Here is a 21,515-nt window from a genome sequence, read left to right on the forward strand (position 1 = left end):
ATATGGTGGATTATGCAGAACATTTTGAAAAAGAAGATCAAGTTTGTTCCACAGTTCTTTTTATTAGGAATAATTTCAGATTGCACTGTTATTGAGACAAAACTGATTCTGAATTTAATAACTGCTGCAAGATTATTGATTGCACAATATTGGAAGAAAGAAGACTTACCGTATATACTCGAGTATAAGCCGAGTTTTTCAGCACATTTTTTGTGCTGAAAAACGTCCCCTCGGCTTATACTCGGGTCTATACGGCTTATACTCACGTTTTTTTTTTAAGCCCTCTTATACTCGAGTATATACGGCTTATACTCGAGTTTTGTTTTGTTTTTTTCACATTTTACCGGACTGAAGCCCTGCGGTGCAGTGAGAGGCGGGCGGGGAGCCGCCAGCCTTCTCAGCTGAGGGAGGGAGGGTTTCCCCAACCGGTAGGTGCCTCATTTCCCACCCTCGGCTTATACTCGAGTCCCCAGTTTACCCCAGTTTTTGGGGTAAAATTGGGGACCTCGGCTTATACTCGGATCGGCTTATATTCGAGTATATACGGTACCTACAATTGGAGAATGGATTAGTAAAGTATCAAATTTAGCAGAAATGGCAAAAATTTCTGCCTACTTGAAAGACTGTACACAAGAAAAATATATTTTGGAATGGAGGAAGTGGATTGATTATATTCAAAATAAGTATCAGATTTAAAAAATATCAATTAGTTTTTGAGTGAAGTTAGGAATTACTATGTATTAGTTTAAGAAAGAAGGGAATTGATAGTGTGATGGTGTGAAATGGAATATGTTTTATGTTAGATTTTAGATTATGTTTGTTAGTTACTATACCCTGTATTCTGTTCTGGGAAGTCTTGGGGGGAGGGGGGAAATGGGGGGGAAGGGGAAGATTATAAATTGATTGGTTGCCATTGTACAGGAATAATGGTAGAATTAAACAAGTTGGAATGGTGTAATGTCGGGACTGCTCGGCAAACACTCCCGAAGGGAAAGGGTAAGGAAAGAGGAGTAAAGAAGGAAGAAAGTAGGTAGGCAGGTGGGTAGGGAGGAAAGAAGGGAGGGAGAAGAAAGGATAGGAGGAGGAGAAGAAGGAGAAGATAGAGGGTTAGAAAGGATGGTAGTGAGAAGTGGGAAAGAGGAGGGGAAGTAGGAAAGCGAGGAGAAGGTGGTGGGGGAAGTTTAAGAAGGATGAGAAGGGAAGAAAGGATTAAAGGGGGGAGTGGCAGTCGAGCAGGCCTGATTGAGTATAATTTGAGTATAGGACTGATTGTTGGATAAGTGATTGTATTGTACACTGGTCAAATTGTGGGAATTATTATGGAAAAATAAAAATTTTGCAAAAAAAAAAAAAACAAACGTCTCGGTTAGCAACAGATATTTCGGGCTCAATTGTAGTCGTACGTCGACTGTACTGTACTGTACATACCCATGTTTCCCTGAAAATAAGATCGGGTCTTATATTAATTTTTGCTCCAAAAGACACTTTGGGGCATACTTTTTGGTTATGTCTTATTTTGGGGAAAATACAGTAACTAAATGTGTCCATCTGGCTGTAGATCTTAACTGGGGTTTATTTTTTGGGTAGGGCTTATATTAAGACCATCCTGAAAAATCATGCTAAGGTTTATTTTCTGGTTGGGTCTTATTTTCGGGGAAACACGGTAATAATCAGAAGTTGCTGAGATTTTCCTAGTATTTCCTAGTAGCTGTACGTTCAACCGTAAACATCAACAAAACAGAAGAATATGCTTAATGCAACGTGCCGCTTATGTATTCATTCCATGTTGTGTTCCTCATCACCTAACTTATCTCTGGAATTTGTTAGCTAATGTGGTATGAAAGGGAAACTGACTTCATGCTTAGAAAGGGGAGAATTTCTCCATGAAGTATTTTATTTTTTGGTAAATGTGTTTGCTTTATTTTATAATACAATTTCCCCCAGCCAAAGGGATGGGGAGAAATGAAGGCACTGTGCTGTCAGGAAAAAGAGATAGATAGATAGATAGATAGATAGATAGATAGATAGATAGATAGATAGATGGATGGATGGATGGATGGATGGATGGATGGATGGATGGATGGATGGATGGATGGATGGATGGTGGGTTGATGGAGGGAGGGAGGGAGGGAGGGAGGGATGGACAGACAGACAGACAGATCTTATAAATGATTGCACTGCACACACCCTCTTAAAAATATAAAAATACAGCAGCTATGTATTTGCTACAGTATAAGTATTATATTAAGCTCTGCTGGGTCAGTCTTTTATTATTTGTTTTTATATTTTAGAGAAAGCGTAGAAACAAAGAGAGCGGATGAAGAAAATGAAAAAAAATGCACAAATAAGTAAATCAGGGATCAAAATATGTCAAGGGGTTTAGCTTTCTAATACATCGTTAGTAAATTATCAGTGGTCGGATCTAATCTTCAAACAAATAGAAATCAGCATTAAGCTTTAATAATAATAGATAAATCTCAGCAAACGTGGCAAACGGAGTGTATCGTATGTACTCACAGAGAAGATGAAAATTTTAGGTGCCAAAAAATACAAAAAAATATTGGGCTTCGTTGATCAGCAGATGGGCTTATCCACAAGTACATGCGGTAGTACTTTTTAAAACTAAATGTGCATTGTTATACATACACATACATTCATATATAACACCATCTATGGATAAGCAGACCCTCAAGCTTTTAACAAAAATACAGGCAGTCCTTGCCTTACGACTACAATTGAGCCCAACATTTCTGTTAAGGGAGAGATTTGTTAAGTGAGTTTCATGACGTTCCTTGCCATAGTTGTTAAGTGAATCAAAGCTTTGGTTAAATTAGTGACACGGTTGTTAAGTGAATCTGACGTCCCCATTGACTTTGCTTGTCAGAAGGTTGCAAAAGATGATCACATGACCTCAGGACAGTGCAACCGTCATAAATATGAGTCTGTTGCACACCCTCTCTACATTGTGTGTGTGTGTGTGTGTGTGTGTGTGTGTACATGCACACACGCACACACATACACATACATACACATACATACAATATAGAGAGAGGTGGGAATAATCTATCTATATATATATAAAAGGCTCTGTGTGTGTGTGTGTGTGTGTGTGTGTGTGTGTGTGTGTGTGTGTGTGTGTGTATGTTCCAGCATAACTCTGGAACGCCTCCAGCAATTCCAACCAAATTTGGTACACAGATGACTTACTCTCTGGAAAGAAATACCGTGGGGGTAAGACACCCCTAATAACCCTCGGGGTGCGTGTTCTGTTAAGATACAGTCTGTTGTACCTTAAAATGGCTTCTACTGGACTGCCTTAAAATGGCTTCTGCTGTACAGCACAGTGGAATTGCCATGGTAATGACTTCACAGTACTCCACAAGGGGGCTCCCTCTGGTAAGGGGAGAAATCCAACATTAGAAATTACATTTGGTCCGGACATTTTTAACAAGGTTGTATTATTCTTGAGGATAAATGTATGGCCATGATCAATAAAACTTAGCCTGTCTGCACCACTATGAGACCGACACGACATAAGTCACACAGATTACATATGAGAAAAGAACTAAAACGTCAAACAGCTTAGTGCATATATCGTGGACAAGAAGCCGCTTCTAAATCAAATTCAGAAAAAAATGTACCAAATGATCATGGATCAACTAGTAAAACAACAAGGTGGTATCATTTTACTTGACGCTTCTGGGGGCACAGGGAAAATATTTTTAACTACTTTAATTCTCGCCGAAATCAGGGCTCAAGGAGAAGTTGCTCTTCCTGCCTAATACAGGATTGGGGTAAATAAATACCAGGGCAACGGCGGGTTATCAGCTAGTAGTAGATAGGTAGGTAGATAGATAGCCAGCTCAGCCAACTCAGAAACCTCAAACTACCCAAGGAGCTGCTCATCTAGTCTACAGAGGAATTCTTGAGTCTGTCATAAAGGTAAAGGTTCCCCTCACACATATGTGCTAGTCATTTCCAACTCCAGGGGGCGATGCTCATCTCTGTTTCAAAGCCGAGGAGCCAGCGCTGTCCGAAGACGTCTCCATGGTCATATGGCCGGCATGACTCAACACCAAAAGTGCACGGAATGCTATTACCTTCCCACCAAAGATGGTCCCTATTTTTCTACTTGCATTTTTTTACGTGCTTTCAAACTGCTAGGTTGGCAGAAGCTGGGACAAGAAACGGGAGCTCACCCCGTTACGCAGGACTAGGGATTCGAACCGCCGAACTGCCGACCTTTGGATCGACAAGCTCAGCAACTTAGCTACTGAACCCTGTGAGTCTGTCATCTGCACCTCTATAACTGTCTGGTTTGGTTCTGCAACCCAAGAAGACAGACACAGACCTCAGAGGATAATTAAAACCGCAGAAAAAACAATGGCTACCAACCTGCCTTCCACCGAGGACCTGTATGCTGCACAAGTCAAAAAGAAACTTTGTTGCTTGTATCCTTACAATTTATATTGATATTGTTTCCTGATTGCTTATTTGTACCCTATGACTATCATTAAGTGTTGTACCTTATGATTCTTGTTGAAGGTATCTTTTCTTTTATGTACACTGAGAGCGAATGCACCAAGACAAATTCCTTGTGTGTCCAATCACGCTTGGCCAATAAAAAATTCTATTCTATTCTATTCTATTCTATTCTATTCTATTCTATTCTATTCTATTCTATTCTAAAATGGGGCAAATCTCACTTAACAAATATTTCACTTAGTAACAGACATTTTGGGCCCAATTGTGGCTATAAGATGAAGCCTACCAGTGTACAGAATCTTAGGAATATCTCAGATTCTTATAAAAATCATTGCAAAGGAGCCAAATTTTCAGATAAATCCCCCTCCTCTGGCAATTAATTAGAATTTAGGCTCTCGCTGTTTGAAATGAGTTTAAGTGAGGACATCCTACGGTGGTCAGTTGGACAGATGGGAGCTGCTAAATGGCTTCAGAACTCCTAATGACAGGAGCAATTAGCAAATAGGAGGGGCGGGAATGGAGATGAAACGACGACTTACAGCGACGGATGGTTGTGTAACAGCAGTGATCCCTGATCTACCAGATGCTGTGGGTCAGCCAGCAGAGCAAAAAGGACACCTTTGGGGTGAGGCAGGGATGGGGGCAGAAATCAATCTTGACGTTTAATAACCGAGTACACATACTTTACAACTGCTACACCTCTTAATCTTTTCATCCCTTGTTTTGTTTCTCCTGTCCAGTGTTTGCTGTCACTTTACAATCTGGTTTGCTGCAGGGATTTGAGGTCTTATATGGATGATGTCACAACTATTTGTAGAGAATGTTTATTTTCTTCTTTCTCAGTTGTCCCTTGTAAAGAAATATGTGTATATGTCTGTCTATCTCTATCTATCTATCTATCTATCTATCTATCTATCTATCTATCTATCTATCTATCTATCTATCTATCTATCTATCACCTATCCATATCTACCTATCTATATCTATGTATATCTATATCTAATCTCTTCATTTGTATATATCTCTGTCTCTCTCTCTCTCTGTGTCTGTGTCTCTCTCTATATATATCTACTAGAATAGAATAGAATTTTTTATTGGCCAAGTGTGATTGGACACACAAGGAATTTGTCTTGATGAATACATTCTCAGCGTACGTAAAAGAAAAGATATGCTCATCAAGAATCAATAAGGTACAACACTTAATGATAGTCATAGGGTACAAATAAGCAATCGGGAAACAGTATCAATATAAATTGTAAGGCTACAAGCAACAAAGTTACACTCAGACAGTCATAAGTGGAAGGAGATGGGTGATGGGAACGATGAGAAGATTAATAGTAGTGCAGATTCAGTAAATAGTTTGACAGTGTTGAGGGAATTATTTGTTTAGCAGAGTGATGGCCTTCGGGAAAAAACTCTTCTTGTGTCTAGTTGTTCTGGTGTGCAGTGCTCTATAGCGTCGTTTTGAGGGTAGGAGTAGAAACAGTTTATGTCCAGGATGCAAGAGGTCTGTAAATGTTTTCACTGCCCTCTTTTACAACTTTCTCGCCACAGTTCTTAAGTGAACTGCGGTTGTTAAGTTAGTAACATGGTTGTTAAGTGAATCTGGCTTCCCAGCTGCCTTTGCTTGTCAGAAGGTCACAAAAGGGGATCATGTCTCCCAGGGATTCCGCAATTAGTTTAGTTTAGTTGAGTTTTAGCTTAGTTTACTTTATTGTCGTTGCACCTGACACAACGAAATTAAATGCCATCTTCAGTGTACATTATAACTATAAAAACAAAACACAAACACACATCCTTCGCATTCTATACAATTGAATTGAAAACCCCTGATATTGCATTAACATTGCACTATGCAGTAAAATTCAGTATGGTTACTGTCCTGGGATAGAAGCTGTTTTTCAGCCTTTTTGTCCTTGTTTTTATTATCCTGTACCGTCTGCCAGATGATAATAGTACCAAAAAAAAAAAGGGTGCCCAGGATGAGATGGATCTTTAAGAACTTTCTTGAGGCAGCAGGAGCTAATTGTTCTTCATATGAGTCATATCCAGCTCTCTGTAGGAGGCATGGATGGAAAGGGAAGGAAGGAAGGAAGGAAGGAAGGAAGGAAGGAAAAGAGGGAAATAAAGATATGACCTACAGCAAGGTAGACAAACTCATTTATAGTGGCAATTTAGAAAACCTAAAGACCAGGTTGACCTGGAAAACAATCTATGTGTTGTGTCCCACTCCTCCTCTGATGGCCGGGTCTGGGAAGTCTGTATCAAGCGTGGCCACGAAGCCTCTGCAGCTTTGCCAAAGTCCTATCAGAGTCCTCAGGGCAGGCAGGAATCCAAGGTGTGACTTCAGCAACCAGATTAGACTTTGCCTGACTCAAGGAATGCCAGAAAGCAGATCCTTTATATAGGCCATGGGGTGTGGCTCCATGACTCAGCACTTATCCAGGCCTGCCCCTCCCTTCCTTTTGCTGACGTCGCCTCTCCATTCTCCGGAAGCGGGGATCTCTCCACCCTTCGTCTGCCTGCCCAGCTGCCGGCAATTCTAGCTCGTGACTGGCTTCATGCTCATCATGCTCACATGCTGTGGGTGGGTGGGAGTTTTATTTGCTCAGTCTGTCCGGGCATGGTGCCAGGACTGGGGGCTGGAGGCATGCCAGGCCATTTGTCTTGCTCAGTCTGTCCGAGCATGGTGCCAGGACTGGGGGCTGGAGGCATGCCAGGCCATTCGACTGCACTATCAGTCTCTGGCTGAGATAGCAGGAGATGGGAGGGGCCCGGCTGCGGAGAGGGAGGCGGGCGAGGCACAACACTATGTGGTTCCTAAGAGTCGATACAGTTCTGATGGCACATCATGGACACCACCTGGAGAAGGTCCATCTCTGTGGTCACTATGAAGTGAAATTGACTTGAAAGAAATTAATCAATGAATCCAAAGACCAGGTCTCTGGAGAAGACTTTAATATTGGGAGAGATGGAAGGAAAGAGAAGAAGAGGATGAACAAGAGGGGTCAGTTACCAGGAGATGTGGCACCATTGGAAGACTTGAAGGACACATCTTCATCATGGAGAAACTCCATTTATGTGGTTGCTAAGAGAGGGACGCGGTGGCTCAGGGGATAAGACAGCTGAGCTGTTGATCGAAAGGTTGGTAGTTCGGCGGTTCAAATCCCTAGTGCTGCTGCGTAATGGGGTGAGCTCCACTTACTTGTCCCAGCTTCTGCCAACCTAGCAGTTTCGAAAGCACATAAAAATGCAAGTAGAAAAAAATAGGGACCACCTTTGGTGGGAAGGGAACAATGTTCCGTGCGCCTTTGGTGTTGAGTCATGCCAGCCACATGACCACGGAGATATCTTTGGAACAGCACTGGCTCTACGGCTTTGAAACGGAGATGAGCACCACCCCCTAGAGTCAGGAACGACTAGCACATATGTGCGAGGGGAACCTTTACCTTTACCTTAAGAGATGACACCAACTTGATTGGACAATAATCAATCAATCCACTCTACAATTACTACTTTGCTTAACACTACGCTGGCTATCCTGTTTATTTTTTTTAGGAGTATACTTTTTTTTTTTTGGAAGAAACTTTGTAAAAGTCAGAAAGTTCAGGAAGCTTGGCAGATGCCAAATCCACCGGCCACCTGGCCCTGGCTTGTACCCTCCAAACGTTTTTGGCACAACCGTTTTCATAACCCCCTGTTACTTTCTAAGCTGTCAGGAACTGTGAAAAGTTACCGAGAGAATCCTACAAGGTGCCCTAGAAGTAATCAGGATGGAAGGGTGAATGTCATCCAGGAGGTATTACTGGTCTTATGCTTATTCTGAGTTAAAAAAACATTAAGGTGATTGACAGCTCACACTGTGAGAACCCTAGCAGCCTGGCCTTAATGAAATCTTGCCTTTTTTTATAAGCTTCTTTGCGAGCAACTCCGTGTTTTTGACAAGAGATTTTGCTGAGATTCAACGGTTTGATGGAAGAGCAATCGAGGGCATAATTTGTAGACTCTCACTGTCTGCGTAGATTAGCAAACTCCCTTGTAGGAGAAATGTCTCCCTTACAGTGTCATAGAAACTTCTTATCTCCTTTTCCTTAATGTCAGAGCTGTCAACTGTGACAACATGAAGGCTTGTGGACTTCAACTCCCAGAATTCCCCAGCCAGCGTGGAGAATTCTGGGAGTTGAAGTCCACAAGTCTTAAAGTTGCCAAGATTGGACATCCTTGCTTTAGGCTGTAACAAACCTTTGCCCGTAACATCCTCAAACGGGTCCCTGTTCTGACCTAGGCTTCCCAAGCGCATGAAGCAGACTCCTTGTCCCGACAAAAACCCCTTTTTTTATTAAGTTACTGTGAGTTCCTCTCATTCACATCCAGCAAAGTCTTTCAAGGGAGAATTCACAATCACAGACCTTATCTGGCTTGGAGAACTGCCAGGCTGATATCTTCAAAATTTGGCAAGGAGTCTCTGAAAGTCACAAACCAATTAAGCGAACTAATTGCCTCCGGCAAACTCCCCTCCCCTTTCGCTCCTCTTTTATTCCCTCTGGGAGGGGCCATTCATCGTCAACCTGGGGCCTTACTCCCAAGTCGACCCTTGTTCTTTAGCTGTTCCCTTCCTCTGGCAACTCTGTGCATGAGCACACTGGGAACAGGCTCCAGCTGTTCATTTATTTATTTTATTTATTTATTTTGTCACAACAATATATGTAGGTATCATACAAAAAGATTATATAGTATATAAACACTTATATGAGTAAATATAAGGAGATATAGGATATATAGGAAGAAGAAAAGAAAAAAACAATAGGACAGGAACGGTAGGCACGTTTGTGCGCTTATGCACGCCCCTTATGGTCCTCTTAGGAATGGGGTGAGGTCAATAGTAGAAAGTTTTTGGTTAAAGCTTTTAGGATTATGGGAAGAGACCACAGAGTCAGGTAAAGTATTCCAAGCACTGATGATTCTGTTACAGAAGTCATATTTTCTGCAATCTAGATTAAAGCGGTTGACATTAAGTTTAAATCTATTAGTTGCTCTAGTATTATTGCAATTAAAGGTGAAGTAGTCTTTAACAGGAAGGACATTACAATAGATGATTCTGTGAGTTAAACTTAGGTCTTGTCGAAGGCGACGGAGTTCCAAGTTTTCTAAGCCTAGGATTTCAAGTCTGGTGGGATAAGGTATTTTATTGTTTTCAGAGGAATGGAGAACTCTTCTTGTAAAATATTTCTGGACACGTTCAATTGTATTGATGTCAGAGATGTGGTGAGGGTTCCAAACAGGCGAGCTGTATTCTAGAATTGGTCTAGCAAATGTTTTATATGCTCTGGTTAGTAGTGTGGTGTTTTTCGAAAAGAAGCTACGCAAGATTAGGTTTACAACTCTTAGAGCCTTTTTTTGCTATGTAGTTGCAGTGGGCTTTGGCACTTAGATCATTTGACATGAAAACTCCAAGGTCTTTAACGGGATGGGGGTCATCAGTAAGGTAATGTCCATCAAGCGTGTACTTAGTGTTTGGGTTCTTTTTTCCTATATGTAAGACTGAGCATTTGCTGGTTGAAATTTGGAGCTGCCAATTTTTAGACCAAGCGGTTCATCTGCCTCACTGATGTCTGACTCCAAAGGCAGCTGATAACTCTCAGACGGCCCTGGCCCCCTTTCTGCCTCAGATGCAGAGCCCTCATCAGAGCCTTCCCCAGGCTCCAGGACTGGCCCTTGTTCCTCCCCAACCTCCTCACTGTCCGAATCCACTGTCTACTGGCGGCCCACAACAGTCCCTTCCTTTCTGTATGTTATTCGCATCTGCCTCTGATTTGCAAATTCCAATTAGAACTTAAGAGGACATCAAATAATGTTACATAACCTTGCAATTAATATGAATTGGGTACTTGATACCACCCAAAAATCAAACTCTGCCTGGCTTTGGAAGGGAACTGAAGTGAGAAGCCAGCATGTTGACTGGGGGAATTCTGGGAGTTGAAGTCCACATGTTGTAAATTGGCCAAGTCTGAAAAACGCTACTCTTCTACAGGGGTCCCCAAACTTGGCCATTTAAAAATTAGTGGACTTCAACTCCCAGAATTCCTTAAGCAGCCATGCTGGATGGGGAATTCTGGGAGTTAAAGTCCACAAGTCTTAAAGCGGCCAGGTTTAGATAGTCTTGCTCTAATAAAGGAGTCTGGCTTGAAGCTTAGAATCTAATAAACAAGAGTTGGAAGGGACCTTATAGCAGGCCACCTAGCCAACCTCCATAGGTTGCATAGGACAAATAGACAGAGAAGCCTGGTGATTCAGAACTTAGTTTTCAACCATCTGTTTCTTTTCTGGCACCTGTTTCCTTCTTCAAAATAATGGAATTGAGGCCTGATGGACAATCTATAAAATTTAGGGCCCCTCCCCAGGGGTGGTATTCACTTACTTTCCCTACCGGTTCGCAAATGTGAGTGTGCGCACACACGCTTTACTCGTACACGCCCTGTACAAGTATGCGCCCAGCCGAGCGCATGTGCTTTGCTGGCGCGCACTCCTTCCGCGCATGCGCCCGGCCTCAAAAACATGCCTAAATAACATAACCTAAAACAGAGTTGGAAGGGACCTTGGAGGTCTTCTAGTCCAACCCCCTGCCGAGGCAGGAAACCCTACACCATTTCAGACAAATGGCTATCTAACATTTTCTTAAAAATTTCCACTGTTGGAGCATTCACAACTTCTGCAGGCAAGTTGTTCCACTTATTGATTGTTCTCACTGTCAGGAAATTTCTCCTTAGTTCTAAGTTGCTTCTCTCCTTGATTAGTTTCCACCCATTGCTTGTTGTCCTGCCTTCAGGTGCTTTGGAGAATAGTTTGACTCCCTCTTCTTTGTGGCAATCCCTGAGATATTGGAACACTGCAATCATGTCTCCCCTAGTCCTTCTTTTCATTAAACTAGACATACCGAGTTCCTGCAACCATTCTTCATATGTTTTAGCCTCCAGTCCCCTAATCATCTTTGTTGCTCTTCTCTGCACTCTTTCTAGAATCTCAACATCTTTTTTACATCGTGGCGACCAAAACTGAATGCAATAATAGGATGGCAAAGAGTTGGGGAGGGTGGGCAGGCCGCTACCAGTTCGGCTAAATCAGTCCAAACCGGCTGAATACCACTTCTGCCCCTCCCTCCCTAAAAGTTGGTCATTGTGTTTCAGACTAACAACTGTGTTGTGCCTCGCCCGCCCGCCCTCCTCTCCTCAGCCGGGCCCCTCCCATCTCCTGCTATCTGAGCCAGAGACTGATAGTGAAGAAGAATGGCCTGGCATGCCTCCAGCCCCCAGCCCTGGCACCATGCCCGGACAGACTGAGCAAACAAACCTCCCTCCTACAGTGTGTGAGCACAAAGCCAGCCACGAGCTAGCTGAGGACGAAAAGACACAGTGGACAGATCCCCGCTTCCGGAGAATTGAGAGGCGACGTCAGCAAAAGGAAGAGAGGGGCAGGCCCGGATAAGTGCTGAGTCATGGAGCCACACCCATGGCCTATATAAAGGATCTGCTTTTTGGCATTCCTTGAGTCAGGCAAAGTCTCATCTGGTTGCTGAAGTCACACCTTGGATTCCTGCCTGCCCTGAGAACTCTGACAGGAATTTGGCAAAGCTGCAGAGGCTTCGTGGCCACGCTTGATACAGACTTCCCAGACCCGGCCGTCAGAGGAGGAGTGGGACACGACAAACTGTTTGTCACGCTTATGACTGAAGCAGCACACCCATGGTCACACGATCAAAATTCAGCAACTGGCTCATATGGATGACGGTTGCAGTGTCCCAGGGTCATGTGATCCTCTTTTGTGACTCTCTGACCGGCAAGATCAATGGGGAAGCCAAGTTCACTTTACAATCGTGTTACTCACTTAACTGCAGGGATTCACTTAACAACTCTGGCAAGAAAAGTCATAAAATGGGGCAAAAGCCACTTAACAATTAACAATTGTCTCATTTAGCAACAGAAATTCTGGGTTCGGTTGTAGCCATAAGTCAAGGACTACCTGTATGAGCTTCTCTGGGGCCTATAGTACACAGGTACTACTCGTAGTAGCTTCCCCTCACCATTACTGCACAGATATCCAGGGTGCACAAGACAATTTATACCTCCCTGCTGTTTTCAGAGATCAGCCTGGCTACAACATATAATGTCAGAGTTTCCGCAGCAGTGCTTAAAAATCTGTTGGATGATAACCTGTGCTATAAATTAGATTTAATGAGCATCTAGTTCGCCATAACAGGATGCTCTGTAATTTGATAGATATAGTCTTCCACATGCTAACCTTTATGCTCTCCTTGTTGTTGGATGGTCGGTTGTCCTTTGAAGATCATTTGACGACCGTCTCCAGGACAGCTTTTTATCAGGTTCGCCTGATCCGCCAGTTGCGTCCCTTCCTGGACCGGGATGCCCTATGCACGGTCACTCATGCTCTCATTACTTCTCGCCTGGACTACTGCAATGCTCTCTACATGGGGCTCCCCTTGAAGAGCACCCGGAGACTTCAGCTAGTCCAGAATGCGGCTGCGCGGGTTATTGAGGGAGCGGTTCGGAGCTCCCACGTAACACCTATCCTGCGCAGACTGCACTGGCTGCCTGTTGTTTTCCGGGTGCGCTTCAAGGTATTGGTTACCACCTTTAAAGCGCTCCATGGCTTAGGACCGGGCTACCTACGGGACCGTCTACTGCCGGCCTCGATCTCCCAGCGTCCGGTGTGTTCCCACAGAGAGGGACTCCTCAGGGTGCCGTCAGCCAAACAGTGTCGACTGGCGGCCCCCAGGGGGAGGGCCTTCTCTGTGGGGGCTCCGACCCTGTGGAACGAACTTCCCCTTGGGCTTCGACAACTACCTGACCTTAGGACCTTTCGCCGCGAACTTAAAACCTATTTATTTCATATGGCTGGACTGGCCTGATTTTAATTTTAAATTTTAATTGAATTGTTGATGGGTTTTAAATTTTGTAATTTTATGGGGTGTAATGTCATTTTAAATTTTTTACCATATTTGAATCAGTTTTTTAAGGGTTGTTTTAATTATTGAGTATGTTTGTTTGTATTTTATTTGCCTGTTCACCGCCCTGAGTCCTTCGGGAGAAGGGCGGTATACAAATTAAATCATTATTATTATTGTTGTTGTTGTTGTTGTTGTTGTTGTTGTTGTTAGTTGCAAAGTCATGTCCGACCCATCGCGATCCCCGGAAAAAGTTCCTCCAGGCCTTCCTGTCCTCTACCATCCTCTGGAGTCCATTTAAGCTCACGCCGACTGCTTCAGTGACCCCATCCAGCCACCTCGTTCTCTGCCACCTCCTTCTTTTGCCCTCAATGTGCTCTCCTACACCCATCCAATCCTCCTGCCCCTTGATTTGATATTTTTGCTTTAGATTTTTTTTAGACTCTTCTTTATTTATAGGTACTTCCTGTTTTAACATATATTTTTTGTCTCTTCTAGTTCAGGGGTGTCAAACTCAAGGCCCGCGACCCGCATCCGGCCCACAAGGTGCTTAGATTTGGCCCGTGGGGCCGCCCTGGAAACAGCGAAGGACCAGCCTGCGGTGCCTCTGCCAGCGACAAGGAAGTTCGGGGGGACCGCACACAGCCCCCCCCCACGAGCTCTGTTTTCACTGGCAGAGAGTTGCAGGAGGCTGCCCCAGCTGAAAATGGAGCTTGAGAGCCCATTTTCACTGGCAGAGCACTTGGGCCACCACAGGTGCCCCCGACATAAGTGACGTCAAGCCGGCCATGCCCCCCCCTCGCTCCCCTGAGGTCAAACACAACTCTGATGCTGCCCTCCATGAAATCGAGTTTGGCGCCCCTGTTTTAGTTTGTTATTTGTTGTTGTTAGTTGCGAAGTCGTGTCCGACCCATCGCAACCCCATGGACAACGTTCCTCCAGGCCTTCCTGTCCTCTACCATCCTCTGGAGTCCATTTAAGCTCACGCCAACTGCTTCAGTGACTCCATCCAGCCACCTCGTTCTCTGTTGTCCCCTTCTTCTTTTGCCCTCAATCTTTCCCAGCATTAGGCTCTTCTCCAGGGAGTCCTTCCTTCTCATTAGGTGGCCAAAGTATTTGAGTTTCCTAGTTTGTTACGGATATATATATATATAAATAATTTTTAGACTCTGGTTTTTAATTGAGTGTCCCCCACTTCCTCCTTATTGTTCTGTTCCCCTTCGCCTCCGTCCGAGTGATGGCTTAATTAGCCGGCACTATCAGCTCTGGCAGCAAAATAGCGAGTGTTTGCCAAGTGTCTCTGTTATCTCCCTCCACGCCGATGAGTCAAACAGTACTTCAGCTCTTAGTTAAGCAGTTAATTTGCCTGCTACAAAGAGGCACAGCAGCTCTTGCTGCCTTTATATCCTGTGGGGTGTGGCTCCATGACTCAGCACTTCCTAGGCCTGCCCCACCCCTGCTTCTGTTGTTCCCTCCTCTCTTGCCTATGAAACCTAGGGTCCAGCCAGGCCTGATAGCCATCAGCTGGGTCTGGAGGCATGGCCTGGGGGGGGAAGAATCAGGGGACGGAGGCCTCGTTATCTCTTCCACCTGGGCTGCCTATGGCTCCTGGATCTGACCCAGGGAAGCCGGTGCTCCTGAGGTAAGTCCTGACGGCCCTTCCCCCTCACTTTCCAAGTCACTTTCTGGCAGGAGGCCTGGCTTGGGGGTGCAGACACAACACTTACCTTGGTCTATGACTATAATGAAAAGTAATTTATCTATCAACCAGCTATTCGACGTATAAAGATATATGTTTCCCCTGGAAGCATAAAAACTAGCAAACAAGAAAGCAATGATGTAGGTTAAGCTAACCTACAATAACTTCCCATTCTGAATGAACTCCCAGCTGAATGATCTCTACTATAGCAAATAGGCAAAGAATGAACATCTCCCTTGCTGATACCAGTCCAGCGAAGCCAGCAGTGCCTAATGTTTAAGCCTCTACGTGGAGCTTCTGAAAAATCAATTTTTGCCCCTCACCGATTTATAATAAGCCAGTGTGATGAACCGAGGGGCTTCTCATAAATGGAACGACAGAGGACTGATTACAAGAAACAACCAAAATATGGAGGAAAATTCAACAGTACCGCCATCTCTTAAAAGAGGGCCTTGCTGTCACCTCACCTCAGTTCTTCAAATACATAAAAGTTTTCAGGTAAACATTTGGGGGGGGGGGGGAATCACCGTTGGTATCAAAAATGATATCCAGAACAGTATCCTACAACCATAGTCATTTTTCTACTCCAGTGTGCAGACGATACAAGTAAATAAGTTTGGCTAATAATTTATCAATAATTTTTTTTTTTGCCAGTATCCTTTGCACATTTAACATTAGCTGTACATTTCCTGATTGTTATAATAATCTCAGCAACGCTATCAAGTTGTAAGCATGTTCACTGGTTAGTCATATCTGGTAATGTTTTTTGTGCTTAATATTTCTGATCAGTTTGTACTGCAATATTGTGACTTTCATACCAATGTATTCCAACACTTTAAAAGCTTCTCTGTAAATCCTTTGTTAAGATCAAAGATTTTCAGAGAGAAGGCCAGCAAGGGAGAATTTATTGGTATAAGTTTATAAAAAAGTACAATGCTAATGTCTTTATGTAACATGTCTTATTTTAGTTAAACTAAACTGCACAACTATCACATTGTTGGAGTGCAAATATTGTCTTTCAGTGATAGTTCCCAAAACTTTTTAAACATTAGATCAGTCACACAAAAATATGGAGACGTCAAGTGTATTTATCTAATTTCACAGGATTGTTCCTGAGTTTATACCTATCCAAATTGCTCTATTTTCATCATAAAATAGTAAAATCATGGTTTAGAAAACCTGAACAAACCAGGATCAATTTTTTTTAACACCAACACATTTCCTGCATATAATATTTTTGGTCATGGAAATAAATGAGACAACTTTACAATAGACTGTTTTAGAAATCGAAATTTAGCCTTTTGAAACTTCCTACTTTGGACCAGAGCTTCAACTCCTTCACACTAATCAAGTACCAAAATTCAAACTTCAGCTTTTCAGAACACATTTTTAAGTGGGTTGCACAGCATATTGACGTATCGGTGATAATACTTCAACCAACTCTTATTTGTGTTAACAGAGCCATAAATCACACTCAACTTAATAAGACATTAAATGCGCTGCGTGCACAAATTTGCAACTGCAGCCTCTGAGATTGCAAATGGGCCATCTGAACTACATACAAACAAAAATATAGAGAATCACAAGAGAAAACAATTTTTTTCCCCTTATGCTAGCCATCATCAGCAAAACATTTACAGGTGTTTTTTTTTTCAATTCTAGTTTGGTGGCGGTCCTTGTTTAACAACCGCTTGTTCGGTGACCATTCAAATATACAATGTCGCTGAAGTTGTGGTTTGCTTGGATTTGTATTTTTGTAACATACCCATGTAATCACAATTTGTGGACTACTCTGCTGGATTCCCTCTATCAAAATCAAGGGGGAAGCCAGCAGGAAGTCGAAAGTCACGGTTACGTGAAGTCCTCGCTTAAGAACTCACATGGTCCTTGCTTAATGACAGCAACCAGGACTGCCAGAATTGCTGTCATTAAGTGACATGGTCCTATGCTGTTGGTTTTTTCCAATTTACAACTGTTCCATTTAAAGCCACAGCTTCCAATTCATGTTGTTAAACAAGAACTGCCAGTAGTGACAACTAGCAAAACTAATATTCTTCAGATTGCACGCTTAGAAAGAATTAGGAAAACTCAGAGCCATAGCAAAAATTGCTAAAGCTAAATTTCAGAAGGAATCTATACAGATCGGTCCCGTCCATTAGGGGTGGGGAGGCTTCTTTGAGAACATTTATTTTAATTTTATTTTACTGCCAGGTCCTTGTGTCTATTTCTAGCATACATCCGTTCCCATCTTTCTTTCAAATCATCACACCGGAGAAGAAGGGGAGAAAAAAATGAAATGTTCTCACTTACAGAATGTTGAATAGGCAGCCATCCAGGCGATTCGACGGAACATTTGTGGGCAGGACATCTTGTGTGACTCTGCTGCAAACAAACACAAGACAGGTTTGTGTAAAATTATCTATGCACTGTAAGAATGACTTCACATCAGGAGTGTCAAACTCGATTTCATGGAGGGCCGCATCAGGGTTGTGTTTAATGGAGGGGCACGGCGGCCAGAGGGCATGGCCAGCTCAACATCACTTATGTCGGGGGCACCTGTGGTAGCCCGAGCGCTCTGCCAGCCAAAACGGAGCTGCGTTTTCGCTGGCAGAGGGGTGCAGGAGGCTGTTGCAACCAAAAATGGAGCTCGGGATGGCTGCACACAGCCCTCCTGAGCTCCGGTTTTCACTGGCAGAGGCACCACGGGCTGGTATTTCGCTGTTTCTAGGGCGGCCCCACAGGCCAGATCTAAGCAGCTCATGGGCCAGATCCAGCCCCCGGGCCTTGAGTTTAACACTCTTGCATTAGATAATCAACAGAGTCCAACCATTTCTAGGACTTTTCAACCATATCTGAGCTTGTTCTGGTTCAAGGCTATCTATTGGGACTAGAAATGGCTTTTGATTACATATCAGAATTACAGAACAACAGAGTTGGAAGGGACCTTGTAGATCATCTAGCCCAGGGGTCTCCAACCTTAGCAACTTTAAGACTTGTGGACTTCAACTCCCAGAGTTCAACTCTGGGAGTTGAAGTCCACAAGTCTTAAAGTTGCCAAGGTTGGAGACCCTTGATCTAGCCCACCCCCACCCCTATCCAAGCAGGAGATCCCACACTATTTCTGACAGATGGCAGCCCAGTCTCTTCTTGAAAAGCTTCCAGGGACGAAGCTCCCACAATCTATCAAGTTACGATGTCTATGGAGACTCTCAATCATCCAGGTCATGCTGGCTGGAGAATTCTGGGAGCTGAAGTCCACAAGTCTTAAAGCTGCCAAGTTTGAAGACCTCTGCCCTAGGGACTATCCAGTTAGGATGTCTCCTTAGGTGGCAGGGTCTCTATATGATTCGGTACGTTAGAAGTGTCCTTGGCTAAGGTCAAGAAACACTGCAAGCATTTTATTTTTGTTTTATTTTAATCAGTGTGCATCACTTCGCCCTTATTTACCTGGAACAGCATTTGCCATTTTGAAGCCCATGTACAAGTATGAAATGACGGATTGGGTAAAATAGAAAAGAAACTGAAAAGAAAGTAAAGATTATCAGAAGATTGGAGTTGCTCGGATACCAAGCAAGGGAAATATCATACAACAAAGAAGAAAGAAAGAAGAGAGGAATAGAAGGTAAGATAGAGGAGGTGAAGGAGAGAGAGGGATGGAGGGAAGGAGAAGGAAAGGAGGATAAGTCAGGGGATAAGAGTAGGAGAGAAGGTGAGAAAGGAGGGAAAGAGAAGAGGAGTGGGGAAGAGGAAAGGGAAGTAGGTATGAAGAAGGAGAGGAGGAGGAGGAAGGTAGGAAAGGAGAAGAAGGAGGGAGAGAAAGGAGAAGAAGGTTTGTTGTAAAATGGAGGGAAAGAAAGGGTAAAAGAGCAACTCCAAATATAATTAAAAGGTTTTATTTTTATGCTTTCTTTAGAGAGAATATGTATGATTATCTATGACTGGGGTCTCCAACCTTGGTCCCTTTAAGACATGTGGACTTCAACTCCCAGAGTTCCTCAGCCAGCATGACCTGGATGATTGAGAGTCTCCATAGACATTGTAACCTGATAGATTGTGGCAGCTTTGAGGGACTCTGGGAGTTGAAGTCCACACGTCTTAAAGGGACCAAGGTTGGAGACCCCTGATCTATGAATAAGAAAACGTACATTTATAATATGTGTATAAGAAAAGAAAAAAAATAGAAAGAAGCCCAAGGATCCTTTTAGAGTGCTGCACCATTCTTTAGTAATTTAGTTTATCAACATGAGCAATTTGGTACCCTCTGTAAACACAGCCATCTCTCTGTTAATTCTAACTCCAGATGAAATTCAACGGTGAAAAAAGTAAGGTTCTACATTTAGCCAAGGAAAACGAAATGCACAGATACAGTATACGTATCTGTACATAAAAATGAAAGGCACAGATACAGTATACGGCTCAGTAATTGTGATTGTGAGAGTCCTAGTGGACAATCACTTAAATATGAGCCAGCCGTGTGCTACAGCTGCCAAAAAAGCCAACGCAGTTCTAGGCTGCATTAATATGGATGGAATCAAGATCACGTGAAGTGTTAATACCACTTAATAAGACCTTGGTAAGGCCACACTTGGAATACGGCATCCAGTTTTGGTCACCACAATATAAAAAAGATGTAGAGACTCTAGAAAGAGTGCAGAGAAGAGCAATAAAGATGATTAGGGGACTGGAGGTTAAAACATATGAAGAACAGTTGCAGGAACTGGGTATGTCTTGTTTAATGAAAAGAAGGACGAGGGGAGACATGATAGCAGTCTTCCAATATCTCAGGGGCTGCCACAAAGAAGAGGGAGTCAAGCTTTCTCCAAAGCACCTGAGGGCAGGACGAGAAGCAATGGGTGGAAATTAATCAAGGAGAGAAGCAACCTAGAACTAAGGAGAAATTTCCTGACAGCTAGAACAATTAGCCAGTGGAACAACGTGCCTCCAGAAGTTCTGAATGCTCCAACACTGGAAGTTTTTAAGAAGAGATTGGATAACCGTTTGTCTGACATGGTGGTGTAGGGTTTCCTGCCTAAGCAGGGGGTTGGACTAGAAGACCTCCAAGGTCCCTTCCAACTCTGTTATTCTGAATTCAGATCATTTATCAACACATTAAAATGCACCAACCCCGCTATGCCTATCTTATCTCTTTTCAGAATTATCCCTTTGTCTGTTCTCGCTGTTTTCTATTTTTTAAGCCCATCATTGACAATCCTTGAGAGCATCTGCCCCCTTATCTCACAGCAGCTGAGTTGCCCAAAGGCCTTTGATGAGAGATTTTTATCAAAGACTTTTCAAACTCTCCATGCATAGAATATCTATCGGATCGTTCTTGCTCAAAGAAAAATCCCAGATGCCAAAAAACGAAAAGTTGCGGTATCCAAATTCAGCCCAGAAATTACATCACCATCTTTCCCGTTCAGGGGGCTGCTAATGAAGTGTCGAAAAGCTTTGCCAAGCTACTAATATTACAGGTAGTCCTTGACTTACGACCACAATTTTACGACCCCAAAAATTTCCGTGGCTAAGCGAGTGAACTTTGCCCCACGTTACGACCTTTCTTGTTAAGTTGTTAAGTGAATCTGGCTTCCCCTTTGATTTTGCTTATCAGAAGGTCGCAAAAGGGGATCACGTGACCCCGGGACACTGCAACCGTCATAACTATGAGTCGGTTTGCCAAGGATCTGAATTTTGATTATGGATGCTGCAACAGGCGTAAGTGTGAAAAACGGTCATAAGTCCCTTTTTTTCCAGTGCCGTTGTATCTTCGAGCGGTCACTAAATGAACTGTTGTAAGTTGAAGACTACCTGTAGTCCTGGATTTGTTGTGACCCAGGCCCAAGTAGATAGTAGGAAACTAAATCCGTGAAACAAACAAACAAACTTCATTCGAACAGCTGAGAATTACTTTATTCCCAGCGTAGTTCAACTAAATTAAAGCAAATTCCTCCCAACACAAATTCCTCAGTCCTATCGCAAACCTTGGTCCGATTAGGCAAACATTGGCACACATTCAGAAGTCACAAAAATAAATGCGAGACATAGACGAAGCAGAAGACGAAGCTACCAACATTGTTTTCCAGCAAAGACCAAATGCCGTTGCTGGTCTGTTTTAAGCCTTATGGGAGGGGCCAATCATCTCTTGGCCTTACTCCTGAGTTGTCCTTTTTGCTTGAGCTGCTCTTGCCTTCCGGCAGCTCTTCTCATGTGTGCATTAGGAACAGGCTCCTCCTGTACCTCTGCCTCACTAATATCAATCTCTGGAGGCTCTGGAGTCCGCACCTCACTCCCCAATGGCCCTGGCCGCACCTCAGCCTCATCGCTGTCTGACTCTGTTGCCAGCTCCGCAGGTTGCTAGTGGACCACAACAGGATT

At 43.4% G+C, this 21,515-nt stretch overlaps 1 protein-coding gene across 1 annotated transcript in view; it reads right to left on the reverse strand.

Annotated features, from left to right (window-relative positions):
• DLG2 (discs large MAGUK scaffold protein 2) overlaps window positions 1-21,515 on the reverse strand; it is a 1,438,267-nt gene that overhangs the window by 1,148,080 nt on the left and 268,672 nt on the right. Inside the window, exon 6 of the mRNA XM_058186296.1 lies at window positions 17,454-17,525. Coding sequence (XP_058042279.1) covers window positions 17,454-17,525 — 72 coding nt within the window. The remainder of the gene's footprint in view (window positions 1-17,453; window positions 17,526-21,515) is intronic.

Source organism: Ahaetulla prasina, chromosome 5, assembly GCF_028640845.1.
Source record: "Ahaetulla prasina isolate Xishuangbanna chromosome 5, ASM2864084v1, whole genome shotgun sequence".
NCBI classification, from domain to species: domain Eukaryota; kingdom Metazoa; phylum Chordata; class Lepidosauria; order Squamata; family Colubridae; genus Ahaetulla; species Ahaetulla prasina.